The sequence below is a fragment of the Macrobrachium nipponense genome, chromosome 14, assembly GCF_015104395.2.
Source record: "Macrobrachium nipponense isolate FS-2020 chromosome 14, ASM1510439v2, whole genome shotgun sequence".
NCBI classification, from domain to species: Eukaryota; Metazoa; Arthropoda; class Malacostraca; order Decapoda; family Palaemonidae; genus Macrobrachium; species Macrobrachium nipponense.
The window spans coordinates 24581754-24607301 of record NC_087207.1 but is presented as its reverse complement, the minus strand read 5'-3'; the positions used below and the strand labels follow the sequence as shown (position 1 = coordinate 24607301).

Sequence of the window (25548 nt, the reverse complement as noted above, 5' to 3'; positions counted from 1 at the left end):
AACCACTTCAAGTGAGACTTCCTCTAGTCCAAGGTCCGGCAATTCCGCCTCTTGCTGTTCAATAACTGAGTCTTGTATTGATTTGATAATTGGTGCCGCTACTTTTGGATCGACGTATCCGGCAGATTTTCCGGCTGGGAAGAGCAAAGTCGCCATATCTCGGGACAGAATATACGGCTTAGCCTTCCCTACGTTCCGTCCAAACCCTCCAACCCAGATCTTGAGGGCGGAGAGTGCAGCATCCTTAATAGACTGCTCAGCCTGTAATGCAAGGAATGTGTCAATACCAAGTAAATTCCTTGAACATTATTCTATAATTATTGATTAAACAATGTAATTTAATTTAAAGAAATTTTAATTGATCATTTATTTTATCTCATTTCAATATTTTTTTTTTTTTTTTTTTTTACAATAAACATAGAATCAGCAGTGCCGGCAACTTACCGAAGAGGTAGCCTGATGTACCAAGTCGTAGCAGGCAAAACAGTTTTCATGATGCCAGACCACGGAATCAGGAAGCAGCACTGCACAGGGGGCGTGGCCCCGACAAACGTCATGGCCGCACGGATCTTGCAGAGCAGCACTACAGCCGGCAACCAGACACTTGGAGGCCTGTAAGTGCAATAATATATAAGAACAATTGCACACACTTAATAGGATAATGAAATATATTTCTTTTCTTTTTTTTTTTTTTTTTGTGCCGGAGCATTCCGGGCTATAAAGAAAAGAAAGGGTAAATATATTCATATGTTACGTCCCGGGGACTGTGTAAGGAAAAAAAAAAAAAAAAAAAAACCACCCGGAGTTGTATACCCGGAGCTGTATGACCCGGAGAGGGGGGGTACACGAAGTAACTCGGGACGGCCACATGAACTCGCAAGTTCTGTGGCAAGAAAAATAAAAATAAAGATAAAGATAAAAATAATGATAATAAAAACTAAAATAACAAATATACTATCTCCGCCTACGGAAGAGTAACTTCCGTAAACATAACCCTCAATGACTCCGGGAGAGGCCGGAATCTAAACCCGCCTTATGCGGAGAGGGAATGTTTTAGGCGGGTGGATGTAAGCTCCGGGAGTGAAAGAAGCAGAGCGCAACAATCCACGGAAGCCGAGGCTGAAACGCAGTGCGACTAACAACTCCGGAGGCGGTCGGCTAAGAAGCGACACTCCCCAGCCCAAGGTCCTGGGAGACCCACTACACCTCCCCCTCCGCTGGTGGACCCCCGGCCGTCAGCGACAAACAACGAGAGCGGCACCCAACTAGGGGAGTCCCACGAGAGAGGGAGGGAGGGAGGGCTGAAGGGGGGACGATCACGTGACCAGCGATTCCCGCGAATAAAGGATCACGAGGAAAACGCAGGCAAAGCCTATGAAGGCTAGCTGCCGACTGAACACCCAAATATACATAGACAAAATAAAATCAATTACTTAAAGCTAAGGAAAAACATGCTTTAAAAGGGGTAATGAAAATAAGGGGCGAAAAATATAAAACGCAATGGAGGCCACTCGATGAGAGTGGGCGCAACAAGGAAAAATTACTTGCTCACCGACAAAACGAAAACAAACGGTAAGCTGACGAAAAGAAAAAGGGGGAAATCTTGAATGGAAAATACCAAACTAAAATAAAAGGGGGAAGGGGGAAGGGGGGAACGATAGATAAACAACGAAGCACGAAACAAAGAAACGTGCACGAACGCCGACCTCCTTGAAAAACAGGAAATCATGAAAATAATAAACTTAGATCAAACAAGATCGACAAAGTAACTGCCACCCAAGACATAATAAAATATATACTGAAAATATATACTGAAATACCATAAGTTACGAGTATATAAATATAAATATATAGGTACTGATTTACTGAAAGAAGCCCGCTCGAAATTGGTACAAAACAAGGGAACGACGTAATGGCGGCTCGCTACCGCTCGTTACGGGAGGAGACGCCTAACAAAATCCTAAATAAAGGCAAAACGAAAGGCAAAATCACTCCCTAAATACAGAAAAAGGGCGAACCAGTACTTAACTTGGGTGAAGAGGCAGATTGACGATCCATAACGAAAAAGAATAACGAAACCAATAAAAAGAACAGATAGCTATAAAAAAGCGTGCAACGCTGGGAGGCTATCGATAAGAATGACGCCGCAGTCCCCTTCAACAGGGTAGCTGGGTGTGACCTATAGGTCGGCTCCCCGTTTTCAGGGTCTTTTGATGAGGAAAAGGCTAATTGGAGGGGTTACTGTGGTAGTGTTTAACACTCGCCCCAGTTCTATACCGACACCTTTTATTTAGGTGAGCGAGTCAGAGACTTCTGACATGTCCAATTTAGCAGTTCTCTGGTATCATAGCAATATTTTACTAGAAATAGTGCTAAAGAGGACACATTTCACGGAGCGACACGGCTGAGCCCAGAAATTACCTTATAGGGACCAGGGATTGGGAAGCCTGGTAGGAGCTGGCCTTTGCAGTGCATAAATTTGGAGAAGGGAATTAACAGTTTCTATATTAGAATAAAATCCAAAACCTTAAAGCAAGGTCCTGACACTGTTGCCTGTTCCATGATTGTTGTAATCGTAAGGCACCTGACCTCAAAAGATGCATACTCTAATGAAATATAAAACTGTCTCAACTGGGCATTGTGTGTAGGTAATCTACTCTCATTTTCCTTATGGTCTAGTGTGTCGGATAGATGAAGTCTGTAGCTTTTGTGCTATGTACCTAGCAATGTTAGCAATTCTCATGTTTGACTAGATTTTAAAAATCCTCATGGCTTAGAAAGGAAGCTGCATAGACGACTTCCCCTCCTGTCGGAGATAGAACAGCAGACATTAATGGCATCTGCTCTGTTGCACATTGTTGAAGAAATAAGGAACCAAAGACTGTTTTCTTAATTCAAGACCACTTGGTAAGGGGTTCTATTGAAAGCTAGTAGTACTAGATTACTCAAAGCTTTCGAAATCTAGGCCCATAGAGCAAGAAGGTATGGCATCTTCCATTCGTTCTAGTCTTGTAGGAATGCATCTCTTGCTATTGCCTGAATGTCCAGGTTGAGAGAGACACACGCACACTGGAAGTTGATGGTTCTTGCATGTGGCAAACAGATTCACTCCCAGATGTGGAAGCATGTTGGAAATTACTTTCTTGAGAGTGGCTGAGCAAGAGCCCAACCTCTTGATATAAGATATTGTAGTCATATTGTCTAGGACCAACAATATGTGGTTCCTTGTAGAGGGTTTCAATTTTATGAGATGGAAAGACAGCCAACTGCTCCAGAAAGCTGGCATGACACTTCCTCAGAACAGATGAACATCTCCCAGCTACCTGATGATCCTCCCAAAGGCCTCCCCAATCTGTCAAGGAGCCATTTGTATATATTATTACTCATACTGATGGTGGGGTCAGGTTAACCGGTTTACCAGCGACCCCTTCCAGATCCACGGAGGGAGTATCTCCCCAATCCTATGTGAAGGTGATTGCAAATCCTTTTCCTCAAATGTGAGAGCCACACTGTTTACATCATACAGTCACAATCTCAGGATTATTCGTCCAATTGTTGTATAAAAAGCTGGGCTGTGCTAGGAATCTTCTCAGGTCCTTCCTTATACTAGTTTGAGTTCTGTATGGAAAAGACAGCTTGCCGTGAAGTGTATCACAGCGAGTTCTAGCTGTAGAAAACGTCTGCTGGACTTTGTTCCTATTTATTAGGACGTTTTGACTAGAGTCTGTCCATTACCACTCTCAAGTTTCTTCAGCACTTTTATCTGGTGGCTGCCTAGATTAGCCAGTCATCTAGGTAGGCCACCAGTTAGATTTTTGTTGATGAGTTTCCATGAAATAAGTAAGTACATTATATAGAAAACTTTATGGAAGCAATGTTTTTGTTCAAAGTTGAAAGGTCAAGGATCACCTTTTGTTCAGAAGAATCCTTCTTGGGGACTAAAGAGTGGTGGCTAATAAATCTGTCTGTCTCTATGGTCCCTGTTTAAGAGGGCTCAAGTTTTTGTAAAAAAACTCCTTTAGAGGAGGGGGAATGTGAAACAATCTCTACCCTAGCTTATTGAAAATTCTACTAGATAATTGATACTGACAGCTGTAAAGTTTGGCAATTCTGATAAGAAAAATTCATCAAACATTTCATCCTGAGACAGGAATTATCATTTCTCATTTTATTCCTTTACAATACTTTTATATCCTTTGAGTCTAGCTATGTCTGTGGGTTAGATGTGTTTTTCTTAAACACCAGTTCCTCTTGAAAAAGTTACTTTCTACCAAAAATGTTGAGTGTTGATCTTGAAAACCAGTTCCTCATGAAAAAGTTACTTTCCACAGAAAACAATTGGCAGTCACCTAACTGACAAGAAATTGACCAGATGAGTTAGCTTTTGGATGGTTTAGAGCACGTAGGATAACTTCTATTCTATGGAAGTTTTTGCTCGTTACTAGTGGTGGACATGTTGAGGGGTAAGGCATTGTTACAGACTGAAAAGGAAGAGTTTTCACTAAGCAGGTTAAAAGAGAACCTGATGGCTGATGAGTGACTGTTCATATTGCCCCAAAGAATGAAGAGGTGTATTTTTTCGTGTGCCAGTAGAATCCATGCTGCTATTCCCAAAGGGAGCCCAGATTGAATTTCAGGATACTTCCACCAAGATCAATATTTAACAAAATAATTAGATAATATTCAATCAAGTATTACTGTAAAGTTTCTCAACCTCAGTAGGCAAAACTGGTTTTTGGAAAGTAATGTTTTGAATCTTTGAAACATGGGTGTTTTTCAAATTTGCATATTATACCAAACAGAAACCCATTAGCTTATCAGATGCTTCAGGCTTCTTGAATTCTAAAAATTTTGAAAATTTCTAGAGTAACAAAGACCTCATAAAATAGGCTAAAGTTGAATTTTGCAGGATATTCCACATCCAACTTTATGTCATAATTCTTGTCCAAAAGTAACCTATTCTTTACACTTGCCATTAAGAGATTTATCTGTAAAACAAGTATGTATGTGTGTACATATATATATATATATATATATATATATATCTATATATATATATATATATATATATTATATATATATATATATATATTATATACACACATGCCCCTACATACCAGAGTCCCTACATACGAAAAATCCAGGTTACGAAGGCAAAGACGAAGATTTTTTTGCTTTTGTGTACAAAAATAATTAAGGTTGCAAATGGGTGTATTTAAAGTCCAAGATTCTCCCAGGCCGCCGAGAACAATTTTAAAACTCGCACACTGCCAGCTCAGTAGACTCACCACCATCCTCCTGCTCTTCCATTGGTTCCTGTTGATAGTCACCGCCGTAAGAGCTTGCTCTCCTGTTGGTCAGCATCTGTCCCATCATGCCTCTATGTAAAGGTGTTCCTTCACCATTTTGTTGCAACAGCGTTATCGTGAACACCTGGAATTCATTCATTCATTCACATAGGTAGATTTTGTTTGTTAATGTAAATTCGTGTTACTGATTTTGCTTTCGTTGTACTGTAAGTTACTTTATCGTGTTGTGCGTGAACTTAATTACGTATATTATTAGCCAGGGGTCCCAAGAATGTTGCTGAAGTTCATGGAAAGAAGAGGATGCTTTCTATGGAGACAAAGATGGAGATAATCAAGAAGTGTTAATGTTTTCTGCCATTTGTTAATGTGTTTCGTAAAGTTTAGTGTTAATGTTTTCTGCCATTTTTTAATGTGTTTCATAAAGTTAAGTGTTCATGTTTTCTGCCATTTGTCCTCCTCTGTCGCCACTTTCGGACATCGCCTCACTCAAAAGGTAAGGTTCCACATTTTACTACATATGTGCGTACAGTATTGCTTGTACCCTGTACACTAATACACTTTATTTACAGGTACAGTCACGGTATTCCATTGTTTATTGGTCAATTTAGCTTTATTATAAAATTTACTGTGGTGTTTTTGTAGGGCTTGGAACGAATTAGGCAATTTACATATAAAATGTAGTTCTAGATATGAAAAAATCAGGTTACATAGGTCGCTTCAGAACAGATTAATTTCGTAACCTGAGGCACTACTGTATATATATATATATATATATATATATATATATATATATATATATATATATATATATGTATATAGTATATAGTATATATATATATATATATATATATATATATATATATATATATATATATATATATATATATATATATATAAATGTACATCATAATGTCAGATGAGTAATGAATTCTGAATAATGAGATCTGATAAGCTGAGTGCTTACTTGAAGCAAAATTATTTAAACATCCCTCTGATATTTTCCTGTACTATTTTCAGCTATTAATTTGCTGAGAAATGGCACTCTGTAAATTGTAAGTGTGTTGTGTCCTTTGGTTATTCTTTTCATTATTCTTACTTTTTATTGAAGACACAACCATGTATGTGTATATATACTTAAGATTTATTGAATACCATAAGTGAGTGTTTGTATATATACCTTTAGAAGTGTGAAATTTTACTGAAGACCTGACTTACCTTGCATACCTTGCTTTATCCTGTTAACTATTGTAATCTTATCAACTTGTTAACTGTAACTGAAGCATTTCTAGAAACAGTTCTTTCATAATTTTTACTTGATTTTTTTGCCGGCACAAGTAGAACCAACAGTATTCGATAGGTTTGCTGGTGGAGCAGCATGTGATCGAATGGTAATTTGCCTTTCAATATTTGAAGTGGGTGTTTGTGTATGAGTGTATATGCTTCAGATTTGCAGAATACCTCAAGTTAGTGTTTGTAAATACCTTTAGAAAGCCATGAGTTTTACTGAATACCTGAATTGTTTTGCATACATTGCTTAATCGTATTAATTATTGTAATCTTATTCATTTGTTGACTGGAACAGTATAATTTCTAAAAAGGATTTCTAAGCATATGCCCCAAGTATGTTCTAGCTAATACAGTCAGATGTTGCTTTCATACAATCATTAACTATGTATTCATTAACACACCGTGCTTAATGAGTGAGTCCTTTCGCTATCTTTATTGAATTTTCTTGCAGACTACAGAATTTACTTCCATGGTGTCTCGAGATTCATGCCTTGAGCTATATTACACTTTGAGGTAATTTTCATGTTAATAAGTAGAATTAATTCTGTAGTGGATGTTTTTATATACATATGAGTATGTTTACTGTAGATTTTACTGAATATCCAAAGTTGTTGTTTGTATATACATGTTAATATCTATATACAAATTGTACTAAATATCTGAAATGGGTTTTTGTGTATTCATGTTAGTATGTGTAAGTTTTGCTGAATATCTGGAGTGGGTGTTTGTTTATACAGTACATGTAAATATGTAGTACTTATAAGTTTTACTGAATATCTGAAGTGGGTGTTTTGTCTATGTATATGCTTCAGATATATTGAATACATCAAGTGAGCATTTGTATATTTATATGTAGAAGTGTATAAGTTTTACCAAGCACCTTAATTGTTTTTGCATACCTTGCTTCATCTTAACTATTGTAATACAGTATTATACATTTGTTACCTGTAACTATAACTTTCCTGGGAACAGTTCGTACGTATATGCCCTTAGCATTTCCTTGCTAGAATAATAATGTGTATTTTCTTTTGGAGGAGTAATTTTCTGTAAAGAAATGAGTGAGCCAGGCAAGCAATATGTAGACTTCTAGGGCTAGAATGAAGGTCTTGTGCTTCAGTGAAAGGTATGTGTGTGGAGAAAAAGATCCTTAAGAAATAGGTGAGAGGAATTGTTATTCCTTGACATAAGGGTAAAAGTGATTGGGGCTGGATATGGTACTTTGAGCAGTAAGACACTGCTCTAGATAAAGAGGGAAGATTTCTAGTGAACCTTGGTAACAGATAACCTGATGACTGATAATCAATGATTGTTGATATAGCCACCAAAAGATGAAGAAGCATATTTTTTCTTATTTTTCAAAAAGAGCTTTTTTTGTTTAGAGGCTTGGATAATCCATATTCATAATTGCTGATGAATGAGTGAAGAATCCTGAATAGTTGAGCTCTTGGAACAAAATTATTCAAACACTGCTATAAAATCATAGGCCCTAATATTTTCTTGTAACTTTTTCAGCTTATGATTTTCCAGGAAGTGACACTATAAATTGTGTGTTGTGTCCTTTGTTCAGTCCTTTCATTATATATTTTTATTTGTTCAGTCAAATAATTATTTTTACTTTGTTCTCATGCAGACACTGTCATCGCGTTGTAAATCTCTTAGTCTTGGAGTTTCACTTCGCTCCATGGTAATTTTCCTATGAATATATGAAGTGGGTGTTTTTTTATGTGTATATGTGCTTCAAATTTAATGAATATCTTAAGTGAGTATGTGTATATGCATTTAGATGTGCATAGATTTCACCAAATTTATCCATTGTTTTGCCTACCTCTTCATTTTTTAATGTTTCGTAAAGTTGAGTGTTCATGTTTTCTGTCATTTGTCCTACTCCTCTGTCACCACTTTCAGACATCCCCTCACTTGAAAGGTAAGGTTCAACATTTTACTACATATGTACGTACAGTATTTCTTGTACCCTGTACACTAATACACTTTATTTACAGGTACATTCATGGTTAGGTTAGGTATTGAATGGTCCAAATTGTAGTATTTCATTGTTTATTGGTCAATTTAGCTTTATTATAAAATTTACTGTGGTGTATTTGTAGGGCTTGGAATGAATTAGGCAATTTACATGTAAAACATAGTTCTAGATATGAAAAAATCAGGTTACAAAGGCTGCCTTGGAACGGATTAATTTCGTAGCTTGAGGCACTACTGTGTATATATATATATATTATATATATATATATCTATATATATAATATATTATATATTATATTAATATATATATATATATATATAGATATATATTATATATATAGATATATATATATATATATTATTTGGGGCTGTTGCCTTGTATGATAACGCGCCCTATGAGGTAATGTTAGACTTGCGATAATCTTACGCTAAGTCGGTTGGTATTGCACTTCCATATTCAATGGAGTGTCTTGGGGTTTGTAGATCACTTACGAAGTCGGTATTATCTTCTTTGGTTATGAAGTCGATGTGTTAAACTCATGATGATTCGGTGAGGAGGTGAGGATCTAGTAGAAACCACGAAGTACAAAAATACTTATATTCTCTGAATTTACATGGTGAAGATCAGTATGATTGTACAAGTCTTCTAATGACGATAGCTTGATCGCTTCTGCCAATGATGATGGCTAATTCTATTCTCTCTACATGATAAAGCTTAGGTAAAGAGGTACAGGTCTTCTAATGACGATAGCTAACTCTCTTCTGCCCGTCTACCATCTCTGTTACAAGTTATGAAGGAAGCAGATAGTAGCTCGAACATATGAACATACAATCAGATGACATAGTTACATACGAACACGCAATCAAAATGAGACACGCTACAGATCACGTAGGTCGTTTGAATTATAGGTCGCGGTAGTTGTCTCAAGCAGGGAGCTTGGACTAGAGTTTATAAACAAATGAATGACTACAGGTGACGGCATGTTATCTTAGCCTACTTTTATTGTATACGTCATCTTTAGCGTCTCTAGTCTGATCACATTCCTGCAAGCAATCGGGTTGACCTCTTTAGTTTTAGTCTTTTATATATATGGACTAACATTCCATATTTTTATTATGTAAACACTTACATATATATATATGTATATATATAATATATATATTATATATATATATATATATATATATATATATATATATATATATATATATATATATATATATATATATACATATACATACATACAAATGAAACATTGGAAAAATCTACATAATAATGTCTGATGAGTAATGAATTCTGAATAATGAGATCTAATAAGCCAAGTGCTTACTTGAAGCAAAATTATTCAAACGTCCCTTTGATATTTTCTTGTACTATTTTCAGCTATTAATTTGCTGAGAAATGGCACTCTGTAAATTGTAAGTGTGTTGTGTCCTTTGGTTATTCTTTTCATTATTCTAACTTTTTATTGAAGACACAACCATGTATATGCTTAAGATTTATTGAATACCATAAGTGAGTGTTTGTATATATACCTTTAGAAGTGTGAAGTTTTACTGAAGACCTGACTTGCCTTGCATACCTTGTTAACTGTAACTGCAACATTTCTAGAAACAGTCCTTTCCTAATTTTTACTTTATTTTTTTTTTGTAGGCACAAGTAGAACCAACAGTATTCGATAGTTTTGTTGATGGAGCAACATGTGAACGAATGGTAATTTGCCTTTCAATATTTGAAGTGGGTGTTTGTGTACGAGTGTATATGTTTCAGATTTGCAGAATACCTCAAGTTAGTGTTTGTAAATACCTTTAGAAAGCCATGAGTTTTACTGAATACCTGATTTGTTATGCATACATTGCTTAATCATATTAATTATTGTAATCTTATACATTTGTTGACTGGAACAGTATAATTTCTAAAAAGGATTTCTAAGCATATGCCCCAAGTATTTTCTAGCTAATACAGTCAGATGTTGCTTTCATACAATCATTAACTATGTATTCATTAACACACTGTGCTTAATGAGTGAGTCCTTTCGCTATCTTTATTGAATTTTCTTGCAGACTACAGAATTTACTTCCATGGTGTCTCGAGATTTATGCCTTGGAGCTTCATTAAACTTTGAGGTAATTTTCATGTTAATAAGTAGAATTAATTCTGTAGTGGATGTTTTTATATACATATGAGTATGTTTACTGTAGATTTTACTGAATATCCAAAGTTGTTGTTTGTATATACATGTCAGTATCTATATACAAATTGTACTTTGTAAATATCTGAAATGGGTTTTTGTGTATTCATGTTAGTATGTGTAAGTTTTGCTGAATATCTGGAGTGGGTGTTTGTTTATACAGTACACGTAAATATGTAGTACTTATAAGTTTTACTGAATATCTGAAGTGGGTGTTTTGTCTATGTATATGCTTCAGATATATTGAATACATCAAGTGAGCATTTGTATATTTATATGTAGAAGTGTATAAGTTTTACCAAGCACCTTAATTGTTTTTGCATACCTTGCTTTATCTTAACTATTGTAATACAGTATTATACATTTGTTACCTGTAACTATAACTTTCCTGGGAACAGTTCGTACGTATATGCCCTTAGCATTTCCTTGCTAAAATAATAATGTGTCTTTTCTTTTGGAGGAGTAATTTTCTGTAAAGAAATGAGTGAGCCAAGCAAGCAATATGTAGACTTCTAGGGCTAGACTGAAGGTCTTGTGCTTCAGTGAAAGGTATGTGTGTGGAGAAAAAGATCCTTAAGAAATAGGTGAGAGGAATTGTTATTCCTTGACATAAGGTAAAAGTGATTGGGGCTGGATATGGTACTTTGAGTAGTAAGACACTGCTCTAGATAAAGAGGGAAGATTTCTAGTGAACCTTGGTAACAGATAACCTGATGACTGATAATCAATGATTGTTGATATAGCCACCAAAAGATGAAGAAGCATATTTTTTCTTATTTTTCAAAAAGAGCTTTTTTTGTTTAGAGGCTTGGATAATCCATATTCATAATTGCTGATGAATGAGTGAATAATCCTGAATAGTTGAGCTCTTGGAACAAAATTATTCAAACACTGCTATAAAATCATAGGCCCTAATATTTTCTTGTAACTTTTCAGCTTATAATTTTCCAGGAAGTGACACTATAAATTGTGTGTTGTGTCCTTTGTTCAGTCCTTTCATTATATATTTTTATTTGTTCAGTCAAATAATTATTTTTACTTTGTTCTCTTGCAGACACTGTCATTGCGTCGTAAACCTCTTAGTCTTGGAGTTTCATTTCGCTCAATGGTAATTTTCCTATGAATATATGAAGTGGGTGGTTTTTTATGTGCTTAAGATTTAATGAATACCTTAAGTGAGTATGTGTATATGCATTTAGATGTGCATAGATTTCACCAAATTTATCCATTGTTTTGCCTACCTCTTCATGGTGACTATTTTAATCTTGTGTGTTCATTTGTTACCTGTAACTGTGTAACTCCTGGAAACAAGCCTTATTCTTATGCCCTAAGTATTTTCGTGCTAGAACAGTCAAATGTTGCTTTCATGACAGTCTGACTATTCTTTAACCCACCAAACTTCCTAATTTCCTTTAATTATTTATTAGTTGTGCTGACAGGAGTACAAACCTATGTTTTCATAAGTGGAGTTTCTCACACTAGACATTCTTTTGCTGCTACTGACCCACAGTAAAAACAAAATTCTGTCACATAGACCTCTGTCCTTATGTGACTTTAGGCACATTAACTTGTCCACTGTGTTCTCAGCCAAATGAGCACCCAGTTGCTACTGTCTTCTCCCATTTTAAGTGCTGAGATTTCTTTTTGTATGTGCCACTATGCAAGATATTCCTGTGTTTTCTATTGTATGCAGTCACCCTTCTGGGCATTTACCTCTCCAGTAGTCAAGTGAATTAAGATGTAACAGAAATTTGTGAGATTTTTGGGCACAAGATCATTAGTTTGCTTTCTTTGTTCATTGTGGAAGACCTCATTTGTCTGTGCTCTGATTTGTATGGTGGTCCTCCAACCTCCCCCGACATCAATGAGTAGGGGTAAGGAGTAGCAGCTAAGGCCTAAGAGGTAGTTGAGGTGCCCCCCCCCCCCCCCCCACCAAGTTGGAGAATAGATATAGAGAGAGAGAAACACTTTGGCAACTGGGAGTTAGTGTTGGGGACAAGTAGCAAAGGGGGACACTTCAAGGTAGAGCTGATAGTGTGGAGGACGTATACATCAGAACAGAGTTGGTCATTGAAGCAACCTGACAAGTGGTGAGTGCCCCCCCCCCCTCCCTATCTATCCCGAGGGAGGTTACCCAGTAGTATACCAGGAGTCGGAAACCCCACCTCCTGGAGAAGATTGAAGGGAGAACCTTGAGTATTTTTTTCCTTTTCCTTTGTTTTTTAAAAATGTGTCTTTTTATGGGTTTCAAAAGCATCAAAACCCATCAGTTAATGAGTATCTTTTAAGAAAACTCAACTAGAATTATCTTTGAAAAGTAAACTAAATACTTTTGTGTTAAGAAATATTAAACCCACCACATAATGAGATACTCTCAAGGAAATTAGGCTAGAATTTTCCTTGACATGCATAAACACTTTTGTGTAAGAGGTATCAAAACTCTTCAGTCAATGGAAATTTTTGAGGAAATTCCGCTAGAATTTTCCTAGACACACATGAAAAATTTAAGGTATCAAACCTATCAGTTAATGAGATACTTATAGAGGAAATTCTACTGGAATTTCCTACACATGTATAAATATTTGTGAGGGGTTGTGGTTTTTGTCAAGAATGGAACAACTATACATTTTCATCAGCAGCTATGTTGTTTTCCATCTTTTGAGCTGCAAGATTTAGTCACCTGATAATTGACCCACTTTATAAGTGGGGTTCTTCAGTAGTGGTCCTCCTGAATGTTCTGGCAGATACACTGGCAGAGTTGAGACAACAATGTTCTGAACAGTGAAAAGCTCCAGCATCTCTTTGCTTCTAAGCTGGTTGATGAGGCTCCATCTTGCCTCTCTTCAACTTGGGGCTCATGAGAGAGGGGGAACATCTAATCTCATTCTAATCCCCTCCACTGTAGAGATTGAGGTGGGGGCAGCATGGTGAACTGAGGTCACAATGGGGAGGAGTAGATAGTTAAAACTTGAGTTATCAAGGAGAGGGACATACTGTTTGTGACTGTAGCTGTTCTGAGCTTTGCTAAGCCAAATATTAAGAAGCTGTCTTCATGTCTGTAAGATGAGGGAGACTACCAAATAGATCAGAATGTAGTCTGAGTCCTCTATACGAGATACCGCATCTCCTTTTCAGACTTTATCCCATGTCAGTAAGATGTGGAGTTGTTTGGTATTGGACCTCACAGACAGGATTTCTCTTGCTTTGAACTTGAACTTTTTGTATTTTATAGGATACCTGGTAATACAAGACCAGCTCCATTTAAATGCATTTCATCAGGTTGACAGCAGCAATGTTGGTTCATTCACACTGATGTGTCATGCTATAACTTTTGTACAGTTTTCATAATTACTTTAATAGCTCTGTACATTTGATCATTTAAGTATCCTGTTTTGATGGGTAAGAGGCTATTCTTCCAAAAGATTTTATTTGTCCTAGAAGTTGTCAACTTCCTGTCTTTTTAATTGCTTGATCGACAATCTTGTTATTTCAAAATTACTTTATTTATTGAGCTTGAATTTCAATAACAACATTGTGTTGACAGTGTATTTTGAAATCGTATTTAAGCAAAGAGAGCAAGTGTATTGCTTAGACATTTGAACATTTCAGAATTGATTGATCTCTGTAGGAACAGATAGCAAATTTTGAAAGTGATTCGTAATTTTCCTGAAATACAAACCTGAAGTTCTTTACATTAACAACCCAACTCAGCCACCCTCACTTTAGCATCTTGGGCCAGAAGGCAAAGTGGAATGTATATCAACAGGTGGTCAGGGGTTCCCCCAACTGTCAATAGTTACTGACCTTATTTGGAAGTTTATCAGCCATTGAAGTTCACAATCGAAAGCGAAATCCCTTTGTAAAGAACTTAAGGTTTGTATGTTAGGAAAAGTACAAATTACTTTGAAAATTTGCTGTATTCCTCCTGATCTGGACTCTGTATAGTTAAAAGTTCACACCTGAAAAACTAAACTGTGTAAATGACAATTGTTAACTGAAGTGTTTTATTTTCAGCTGAAGAAGATGAGAAAGAAGATATATTCTTCTAACAAAGAATCACCCATCAGATCAAGGGTAATTGTATGTCACTAGGATTAATGTTTAGCCTTTGAAAGTTTTAGCAAAGTTTTTAAATTCATTCCCTACAAGATATTTTTTGTCCAAGTTTTTTGTTGTTGGTTATTTTTTTCTTAGGAAGGTAATTTTGAGAAAACTGGAATGTTTGCTCTCTATGCATGCTTCCAATAACACAAACGTGGTGGTGGTCTTATATTGCTTCCCAGTACAATTTGTAAAGGAATGCCTCAAGTGTAGCAGATTGGTGGATTGGTTATGGACCTGTTTTACATGCATTCTCCCAAATCTTCTGATTGGGATTGTTATTTTCAGACTTTCAAACTTGAGTATCATCAGAATTTTAGAAGTTAGATAGCCACTAAGTTTTGATAAAAAAAAACTGGCAGAAGTTTTGGAGATTTCTATTTTCCATCAGCTAATGCCAAGTTGGCTGCAGATATGCTAACCTGGATTGCATTTAGAAGTTGAAACTACATATTCTTATTCTCTTTCAGGTTGGCAGTGTTTGATTCTTTTACTTTTGGTTCGTTCCGACACGTAATACAAACCCTTGGTCCTTTACATATAGAATATACTTCCAGCAGCAGCTGGACCGGTCGTAAGCTTTTGAACAAGGTGGTTAAGTAGCAACTGCTGGTCCAATAGTCAGGAATCCCGCCTGACTGGAGGTAAACATTCCACTTTGCTTTCGGCCGCCGTCGGAGACAGACTTGTTCTTCACCGCTCTGCCCACCATCGTCGTAAGCTTTTCTACATTCGATTACAAAGTGCTTTTGTGTATGGTATCTTTTTCTGTAGTACTTGGAGTGTGCCTGTAAGTACTATTTATTCCTGTTTTCATTGCTTTTTGTATCTTGTGGTGCGATGGATAGCCACGGGACGGAGAGACCCCCCTGCCCCCCAGCCAGCCGTAGACTATGCTCTTGGTCCAACACTTGTGATTTGTGTATGTTGTGGTCGTAGGAGCAGTGGGGCCGCTCCGAGAGGAGGAAGAAAGCGCGTAAACCAGCCAAGGTGTTGTCAGAAAGCTCTCCAGCGACACCTTTGGTTACGGACATGTCTTCTTCTTTACTCCCTCCTAGCCAGCTCCCTCACATGGCTCCTTCCCCTTGGGGGGATGTGTCGCGTTCTGTTTCTTCGCTCGACCTGTCGAGCGCAGATGAGGGAGCGCGGCACCCCGATGTTGTACTGTACTTGGGGTCTTCTGTCCGCTCGGGGGGTGGGAACTCCCCCCCCCCAACTAACCCAACTCTTGCCTCCTCAGGTGTGACTGCCGCTGCGGGTGGAGACCTCGAGCAGGTCTGGCGCTCGCTGGGCCTTTCGGGCACTCCCAGCATTCAGGGCCTGCTGTACCACCTGGCTGCTCCGGTAACATCTACAATGACGACCATATCGACGCCTGGGTATGCTGCTCCGCCTCACTTGTTGTATACACAGCACGAGACGACAGTGATTCCATCAGCCACTGTGCAGGCCCCGCTGTCATTCGTGCCGCGAGAGGAGTTGGCCCCACCGCCTGGTTTTGCTGTCCTCGCCCCAGCCCCTGACTTTGAGTGCCCAAAGAGCTCACCGCTCGACCGGCCACCAGTACCAGTTCCTGTCGTCACAGTTCCAGTTCCAGATCCTGCTGTCTCTGTTCCAGCCCGTGGTGTTGCTGCTCCCACCGCAGTTTGCTCCGGACAGGTTCGGCTGGACCGTGTTGCTTTGACAACTGTCCCAGCTCCGTCCTGGATGGAGGACCTGATGGTGGTCCTGAGGAAGCTGACGAAGAAGAGGTCCAGGAAGAAGAGGAAGGTGTCGTCGTCTTCTTTGTCATCTGCTGCTGCCGCCTCTTCCCCTTCGAATTCCAAGGCCCCAAAGCAGAGGAAGAAGAACGTGGCCTTCCCCCCCCCCCCCAAGAAGTCTCCTTCAGAGACTTCTAAGGGTCTGCCCCACTCTGGTGGGGCAGTTGGGACTTCCGCTGGCCCTCCTGTTCCTTCGGGAACAGGGCCCGTCTCTCCTTCCACAAGGAAGAAGACGGGGACCAGAGGGGTATCAGCTACCGCTGGTACCTCTTCTCCTGGTGCCAGAGGCTCTGCTTCTGCACCAGGAACTGTCTCTGCCGCTCGCTCACGAGTAGTACAGAGTGTACGGTCACCGGCCTGCTGAGCCTGCTCACCAGAAGGACCCAGGCACAGACCGGAAGGCTGGTGGCAGTCGCTCAAGCGACTCCCACCAGACCGGCGATCGCTCTCGCAGCGATCCCCAGTTCCCAGAGTTGATGTGATGGTCCCACCAAACCGTCGGCTGAGGCTAGGAAGAGGTCACCCCATTCACCAGGCCCAGGTACCATGATGTGTCGAGTGGACTCTACCGGTCTAACGACCGACGGATCACCTGACAGGTAGTAGTTCTCCTGATGCTTGGGACCATCGCTACCGTCCTCGTTCCAGTGGTTCTCCCCAGGGAGACCACGGGACTAGACCTGCAGCTCAATCACCACCGTGGGTTGGCGATCGCCTGCAGTCCTCCCAGCCCACCGTCTCTGCTGGTAGGAAGGGTGGGAGCGTCATGTCTTCCTCTCCTATCCCTTCAACCTCCTCGGGGTACACCGGGAGGAGCGAGGCGATTAGGAGTGACCGTGAGGAGTGTGCTCCTCATGGTCCCACCACGAGGGCCTAAAAGCCTGGCACAGTCTTGGGACAGAGCAGATAGTACATCCAAGTGGTTGGAGGAGACCACGAGGGGTCCAACGTGGTTCCTCCTGCGGAAGGAGGAGGATCTTGTGAGGTGTTCTCCCTAGATGGATTTGACGGTCCATCTCCTCAGGATGCGTTCACCCCCGAGATACAGAGGTCGTTTGCGGAGGTCATTGCGGTGATTCGTCAGCACAACGACCTTGGCGAAGGATTGGTGCTCCCTCCCTCTGAGCCTCCATCGAGGCTGGAGTCGTTCTTGGGGCCTAAGAAGGAACCCAGGACAACGGTGGGTCTGCCCCGGTCCTCCTTGGCTGATGGTGTGCTGGGCCAAGTGAACTCTCTCGTCTCCAGACAGGAAGAATCGCTTAGGTCCGGCAGGTTGACCAAGCTGCTCCCCCCCTCACTCTACCATGACAGCGGCGTTTCTACGTGCCATTGGAGGACCCACTGCTGCCCAAGCAGGTTAACCTGGAGATAGCTAGGCTAACTCCAGAGGTGCCTCTCCAGCACCTGCTGTCTGAGAATCTATGGTTCTCACAGCAAGAGGCACAGGCCTTGGAAGCAACTGCCATGGCAGCATTCCAAGCAGTCTCCTGGCTGGACCTATGGTCCCTCACAGTTTCCAGAGTCGCGGCCTTCTCTGGACACATCACTCCCAAAGGAGACCCGTCTGGAGGTAGGGCCATTTCCTACCTTGCCCACCAGATGGCCAACCTGTGGGCCAATCTGCTACTGTGACGTCGGGACGCAGTCCTCGCTCGAGTGACCAGGTCGGCAGGGCGTGAGGCAGCGCTGAGTGTTAGGAACGGATCGTTGCTGGGTTCCTCCTCTCTCTTCCTTAGAGAGATGGTGGACGCTGCGGTGGAACAACAGCACACTGAAGTCAGTGACCACCTAGTACACCAGGCAGTCTCGAAGGCTTCTGGGCAGTCTCGACTTGCTGCGGCCAAGACGTCTTCCTCGTCGAGGCCGAGAGGAAAGACCCACCCTTCAACTTCTTCTGTAAGGAATGATCGTCAGACCTCCTTCTCCCGAGGAGGATCCGCGAAGAGGAAGTCGAAGAAGGGGGAATGCTAGGGATGGTGTTCCCCTCACCTGCTGCTGGAGGTGGGGGGGGGGGGGTGTGCCTGGCGAGCCATTGGGCAACTTGACAGCGCTATGGAGCCGAAACCTGGATAGTGGATGTCCTTCAGGAAGGATATCTACTACCCTTCGAGTCACAGCCACCCCTCACTTCACACCCGGTCCATCTTCAGACGTACGTTCCCAGTTCTGCCAGGGATGTAGCGCTTCAGCAAGAAGTGAAGGCCATGCTGAGCAAGCGAGCTGTGGAGGTCATACGAGATCTACAGCCGACTTTTCCAGGTGAAGAAGTCATCGGGGGGCTGGCACCCAGTGATAGATCTCTCTCCCTTGAACCGATTCGTTTACCAGACTCGGATCACGATGGAAACGGCATACTCCGTGCTCAATTCCATCAGGGAGAATGACTTCATGCTTTTGGTGGACCTGAAGGATGCGTATTTCCAAATACCCATCCACCAGTCCTCCAGGAAGTACCTCCGCTTCATCCTCGACAGGACGGTGTACCAATTCAGGGCACTTTGCTTCGGTCTCTCAACCGCCCCACAGCTGTTTACACGAGTGTTCATGCTGGTGTCAGCTTAGGCCCATTCAGCGGGATACGTCTCTTGAGGTATCTCGACGATTGGCTGGTCCTGGTAGCTCCCACTAACAGTTGCTGCAGGACAGGGATCGACTCCTTGGATTCTGCTGTGATCTGGGGAAGTCAGATCTCGAGCCCAAGCAGAGGATGAAGCACCTGGGCATGCTGATTGACATGGTAGCAAGGCGAGTCTTCCCCGCAGACTCTCAGATCAGCAAGTTCAGGGAGGCAGCCAGACGGTTTCTGTCTCGGCAGGAACAGTCAGCTCAGCCGTGGCAGGTTGTGATTGGTCACCTGTCGTCTCTAGAGAAGTGAGTTCCTCACAGGCGTCTTCACCTGCGGTCTCTTCAGTGGAGGGTAAAAGAGTGTTGGTCACAGGCAAGAGACCCGCCATACCTCCCCGTTCCTCCCACGGAGGAGGTGAGGCAGAACCTTGCCTGGTGGCTGGATGACAGGAACCTTATAACAGGAGTGCCTCTCCGCACTCCCCCTCCGGAGATGCTGCTGGTCTCAATCGTATCAACCAAGGGTTGGGGCACACACCTGGAGGAGTTGCTGGTTGCAGGTGTGTGGAACCATCACGACAAGCACCTTCAAATCAATGTCTTAGAGTTCAAGGCGGCTATCCTCGCACTCCAAGAGTTCCGGGAACGAGTGATGGGACACTCAGTGGTGTTGATGAGCGACAACACCACGGTAGTGGCATACGTCAACAAACGGGGCCTAGTGTCCCTCCCATTGCAGCAGTTGACGATGCAGGTGCACGAGTGGGCAGTAGCCCACTCGGTAGAGCTGTCAGCCAGATACATTCCAGGCAAGAGGAATATAGTGGCAGACAAGCTCAGCCATCAGAATCAGGTGATTGGGACCGAATGGTCTCTTCACCCAGACATGGCGGAAAGTCTCTTCGACCTGTGGGGGCTTCCAGTTGTGGATCTGTTCACCACCTGGCACAAGAAAACTAAAGGTTTTCTTCTCAGTTATGCCGCACCCATGGGCAGCTGCAGAGGACGCGTTTCAACACCTGTGGGAAAACCTCCTCGTCTACGCCTTTCCCCTGTTCTGTCTGATTCGCAAGGTGATCAGCAGGGTGCTGGTCACCAGCAATCTTCGGATGATTCTGGTGGCACCCAAATGGCCTCAGGCCGTTTGGTATCCGGACCTGCTGGCTCTTCTCTCCAAGGCACCGTGAGAGATTCCCCCCTAGCACAACCTCCTGTGCCAACCACACGTGGAACGGTACCACTGATTAGTTCGGTCCCTGTGTCTTCATGGCTGGCAGTTATCCACCATATCTTGCGAGCAAGAGGCTTTTCTTGCCAAGCAGCAACAGAGATGGCAGGGTACCTTAGACAGTCCTCTGCAGCAGTGTACCAGGGAAAGTGGTCCATCTTCTGTGGTTGGTGTCGTGGACAGGGTCTCTCTCCACTCAGAGCCACTCTTCAGCAGGTAGGGGATTTCCTTGTCTTTCTTCGCCGAGAGAAGCTCCTCTCCATCTCGGCAGTTAAAGGCTACAGAGCCGCTTTGGCCTTAGTCCTTAAACTGCAAGGAGTGGACATTTCCACTTCTATGGAAAGGGAAATCTCACTCCTGATGAAGAACTTCAAGAGGTCTTGCCCACCCAGGGAACTCAGGCCCCCAGGGTGGGATGTGACTCTCGTACTTAGGAGCTTGACTCGCAGACCTTTCGAGCTGCTCCAAGAGTTGTCAGACAGGGATCTGACCCTGAAGACCGTCGTTCTGCTGGCCCTGGCATTGGCGAAGAGAGTAGGGGAACTTCACGGTCTTTCCTTCGATGTTAAGCACTCGAGGGGATGGGGATCGGTGACGCTCTATTTCATCCCGGAATTCGTAGCGAAGACTCAGAACCCTTCGGTCCCTGACGACAGGTTTGAGTCCTTCGCGATCCCCTCCCTGAAAGACTTCACCAACAATGATGCAGATGAGATGCTGCTTGGTCCTGTGAGGGTGCTATGGTGCTATCTGAAGAGAACTCACCAATTCAGGCCTGAGTGTCGATGCTTCTTCATTAGCACCGGGGTTACCAAGAAAGAGTGTCCAAGAACACTATTTCTTTCTGGCTTCGTGAGGTAATCTGGAAGGCGTACTCTTCAGACATGAGTGATGACACCAGTACCCTTCATCCAAGAGCCAAGAGCCCACGAAGTCAGAGGTATTGGTCCAACCCTTGTGTTCCGCAAGAACTTTTCCATGGCACAGGTATTGAAGGCAGGGGTTTAGGTCAACCAGACCACCTTCACCTCCTTCTACCTTCGGGATATCGCTCACAGGTCCTTGGACACTTTTTCCTTGGGACCCATGGTGGCTGCTCAACAAGTTGTGTAGCTTACCCAGCTCCCTTACCGTACAAGATAGCCTCTCATCCTTGTGAGACTGCATGAATGGAAGAGTGAATGAGAGTGTGACTGGCTTTTCTACCTCCTCTTTTCTTCCCTCTCCCTGCAAGCAGAGTGTGGCAGTCGTCATCACGACGGACAGGATGTCGATGCAGATAAGCTACGTGACTGAGCCCCATTCTATCCCTTTCAAGGGGGGAAGTGGACACCAACAAGAAACAAACCCAAGACTTTATATTGCCTCTTGCGTAGGATCTAGTTCTTGCTTGCCATTCATAAGAGGCATGCTTGCCTCCCTCTTATGAATTTGGTCCAGAGGTCTGACCACTGATCCCGCAGTGCACACTCAGATCAGTTGGACAGAGGCTAGGATCCCTCCCTCTGCTCTTACGACCAGGGAAGGAACCAAGGTCGGAAAAACACCAGTCTGTTTATAAGACTCAGATTCCACCCACCAATAAGTGAGTCTTCCCTATGTAAAGGACCGAGTGTTTGTATTACGTGTCGGAACAAATCACAATTTGAATTAAATTGTATTTTTCCTAACTATACAAACCTGAGGTCCTTTACACATAGTCCCACTTCATGCCACCCCTCACTCTGTTCCTGGGCCTAAAGCAAAGTGGAGTGTTTACCTCCAGTCGGGCGGGACTCCCGACCATCGGACAAGCAGTTACTACCAAACTACCTTGTTCGAAAGCTTACGACCGGTCCAGCTGCCGCTGTAAGTATATTCCATATGTAAAGGACCTCAGGTTTGTATAGTTAGGAAAAATACAATTAACTTCAAATTGTGATGTTTGTTATATCGTTTGAGAAAACTTAGTCCTGGGATAGAAAATTAACTCAACCTCTTTCCCTCCAAAGACTACATCACTTTATACATAATACATACAGTAAACGTAACATGAATTTTAATTCCAGGGTTTCACTCATGAGTCATATAAACCAAGGATTTTCCTCAGGGTTAGGCTTAAAAGTACTGAAAATACTTTTGTAGAACTTGCATGAATAATTGTGCTTGTGGGACAAATAGAAACAGTTTGATATTAACATCATGTATATAATATTACTACTAGTATAATATTTCCCAGATGCGGGACCTGGACACTTTCATAGCCAGGTTATAACTTGAGGAATTTTATAGCCATTATTGGTATCATCAAGTCCTTGACAAAGGTTTAGATTACCAAGACTATTGATTAAAAAATATCTTTCTCTTCAGTCAAAGCAGGATGCAAATTTCAAACTTCGTATGAATTAGTAATTGCTTGCTATATTTATTAGTGCAACAATCACACTAACTGTATATTTTCCACAAAGAAAACTAAGTTCACTGAATTTTTGGTAAAATCTGTCCCAGCAAATGTTGATAATTAGGCATCATATGCTAAATCTGGATCGTCATCAATACAGGCAGATACAGTGGATGAGGTTGATACGGGTAAGGAAGCAGAGTCTGAAAAGGAACATTATCCAGTGGATTACGGCAAAAATCTTATGGCTGTGGTTAGTCTTCAGAAGTTTGATGGGTCCTGGACTCTGGAAGATGTGGTGAAGGTCACATCACTGCCTCACTCACTTCTTGCTGGTGCAACTACATACAAGGTATGGTCATTATTTTCTTTATGCATATTTATTGCTTTATATATTGTGCTTGTACATATCTAACAATAGAATATGTACGTAATCTAATTAATCCAGTGAATGATTTTATAGTAATAAGTAACAAAGGTATGTACGCAACCATGTATTCAATGCTTGTAGATTAAAGATATATGTAGTACTATTAACAAATACAGGGACAAAGGTCAAGGCTGATGATCGTGGTTGCCAAGTATACTGTTTTTAGGACTAGATACTAACTGATAATTGTGAAAATGTCGTACATTGAAACTTAGTTCTTCAAAGAAAAAAAATTAATTCAGTAGTGATCTGGCCAAGCCAATTTAGCTAGAGCTTGTTGATCTCAAGTCAGTGGCTAGATATTGTGTTGCATGGCTGTGTATTCACTCTGCTAATCACAGGTTGTATATTCATTGTATTTTCCTTTAGGCAGTACATTGCAATATAGGTCTGGAAATAATGGCTAAGAAACATCAAGGAGGTTTAAATGAATAAAGCCACAAAGCAGTAAGCTTAAAATGTGAGAAAGGATTAACACAGGTGTTGCATTGCCCCTCGTGTGTGAGTTCTGCATTAAGAAGGCAACATTTTACAAAATTGAAAGAAAATTCCAAACAAGCTTTTTGAGTATGCTAGTGATATGGAGTACCAATTGTTGGAGTACTACTAACAAGTTTAAAAAGAAGAAAGATCTTGAAAACATAAAGATCTAGATGCTTCTGTTAACAAGTGATGCAAACAAATAGTAAATGATGTCTGTATCAGTTAATGAAAGTGTGCTTCGGCCTGTTAGTTTTATAAATGTCTTGAAAACTATGATCTTTACTTTTAGTCTTAGAAAACTAACTAAAAAGGATAAATGAAGTTAGCTACTTCATGTACCAGTGCCATTACTAAACCTTATACATATAACCTAACTGAAGTTAATTTTTCTTCTTTTTGATGCTTTGTCTTCCAGAATGAAACATCCTGGGCCACTTCAGTGGTTCTTGCCTTTTTGGAGATGAAATACTCTGCCGAAAAAGATGAGTGGGGGTTGCTGGCCAATAAAGCTCGGATGTTCATTGCAAGATGTGGTGATGACGTAGAAGTTCTTATGGAGGCGGCTAGAAAAGTCTTGGCTGAAAACTGAAAACACTTTTGCGGAACCTTTTTTGTTTTCTATAGTACCTGCATTTGTAGAAATTGTTTTTAGTTTGATTATGTATGTATTGTTTTGATTTACATAGTATGTTGTTTATTGTTGAATACTTACAAATTTTCCTAGTTTGATTACATAATTTTTAGTACAGTATGTTATATAGTACATATTTGAATAATTATAAATTTTTCTAGTTTGATTATATGATTTTGATGCACTGTATGTTAGTTGTGTTTGAATATTTACACATTTTTGTAGTTTGATTGTATGTTGTTATTTGAATAATTACTATTTGTACAATTTCCTAGTTTGATTACATATTTTTGATGCACAGTATGTTATTGAGTGTTTGAATAATTATACATTTTTTAGTCTGATTACATCATTTTAATGTACAGTATGAGTTTAGTTTTAGTTACACACTTGCTGTGTGTACAGTATATGAAGGTATTTGTTATCTTTGCCATTCAGTTATGCAATAATGCAGTATATTTAAAAACCTCATTTCCTTATTATATCGAAGTTTTACAGTTATCATTAGACAGTTTAAATATTTGTAGTCAATGCCAAATGATGCTTTTCAGATAGCATATTTTTAAATACACAGTTATTGTGTGGGTGGTAGTTTCGCAGATTAGAGTAATGAGGCTTTGTATTTTTATTCCATGGGGTTTCCAAATCACCAGTGGTTTATGTGTGTTTTCATGTGATTCTGTACTTAGTTGACAAAATGTAGAAGAGAGGTTATGAGAAACTTATAGCTGCATATTAAAGTAACAAAATTACAGGACAGAGTTTGAAAGACCTAGATAGCTGTGTGTAGCCTAAAATTTCAAAAGAAATGTCCAAGCTACATCATACGAACCATTGGTTGACAAATTCCCATATCTACAGCAGCCAGGTTAAACAGCATTGAATAATAGCAAGTTGGTGAATGATGAACCCAAATCAGTTAAATATGTCCATTTTGATTTAGCTGAATATGCCATTTGACTCCTCAGTGCTTTGAATCATCAACCTGAAATGTGGGGGACGATTTTAAGCAGACAGTCTTTTTTTAATGATACGTATATAAACCATAACATAACTCAAGTGCTTCTTTTTGGCATTAGCTTATGGTAAGACTGGTATCAAAGAACAACAATTTAAAGCTAACTCTGTAGGAGGTATAGCTAGCTATCTGCAGGTAGCACATATGGACAATGTGTATGAACAGGTACATTAGAATGAAACAT

At 40.8% G+C, this 25548-nt stretch overlaps 1 protein-coding gene across 32 annotated transcripts in view; it reads left to right on the top strand.

Annotated features, from left to right (window-relative positions):
- LOC135226400 (von Willebrand factor A domain-containing protein 5A-like) overlaps nt 1–25098 on the top strand; it is a 442225-nt gene extending 417127 nt beyond the window's left edge. For 5 of the 32 annotated variants that reach the window (XM_064265890.1, XM_064265891.1, XM_064265915.1 and 2 more), the window contains 7 exons: nt 8227–8280; nt 10231–10290; nt 10641–10703; nt 11823–11876; nt 14783–14848; nt 22963–23154; nt 24131–25098. In XM_064265890.1, the coding sequence (XP_064121960.1) occupies nt 8227–8280; nt 10231–10290; nt 10641–10703; nt 11823–11876; nt 14783–14848; nt 22963–23154; nt 24131–24304 (663 nt within the window). In that variant the 3' untranslated portion in view covers nt 24305–25098. Of the gene's footprint in view, nt 1–7047; nt 7110–8226; nt 8281–10230; nt 10291–10640; nt 10704–11822; nt 11877–14782; nt 14849–22962; nt 23155–24130 lie in introns of all 32 variants that reach the window. The other 27 variants (XM_064265892.1, XM_064265893.1, XM_064265897.1 and 24 more) reach the window with 27 other exon arrangements.
- The last annotated feature ends 450 nt before the right edge of the window (nt 25099–25548 follow it).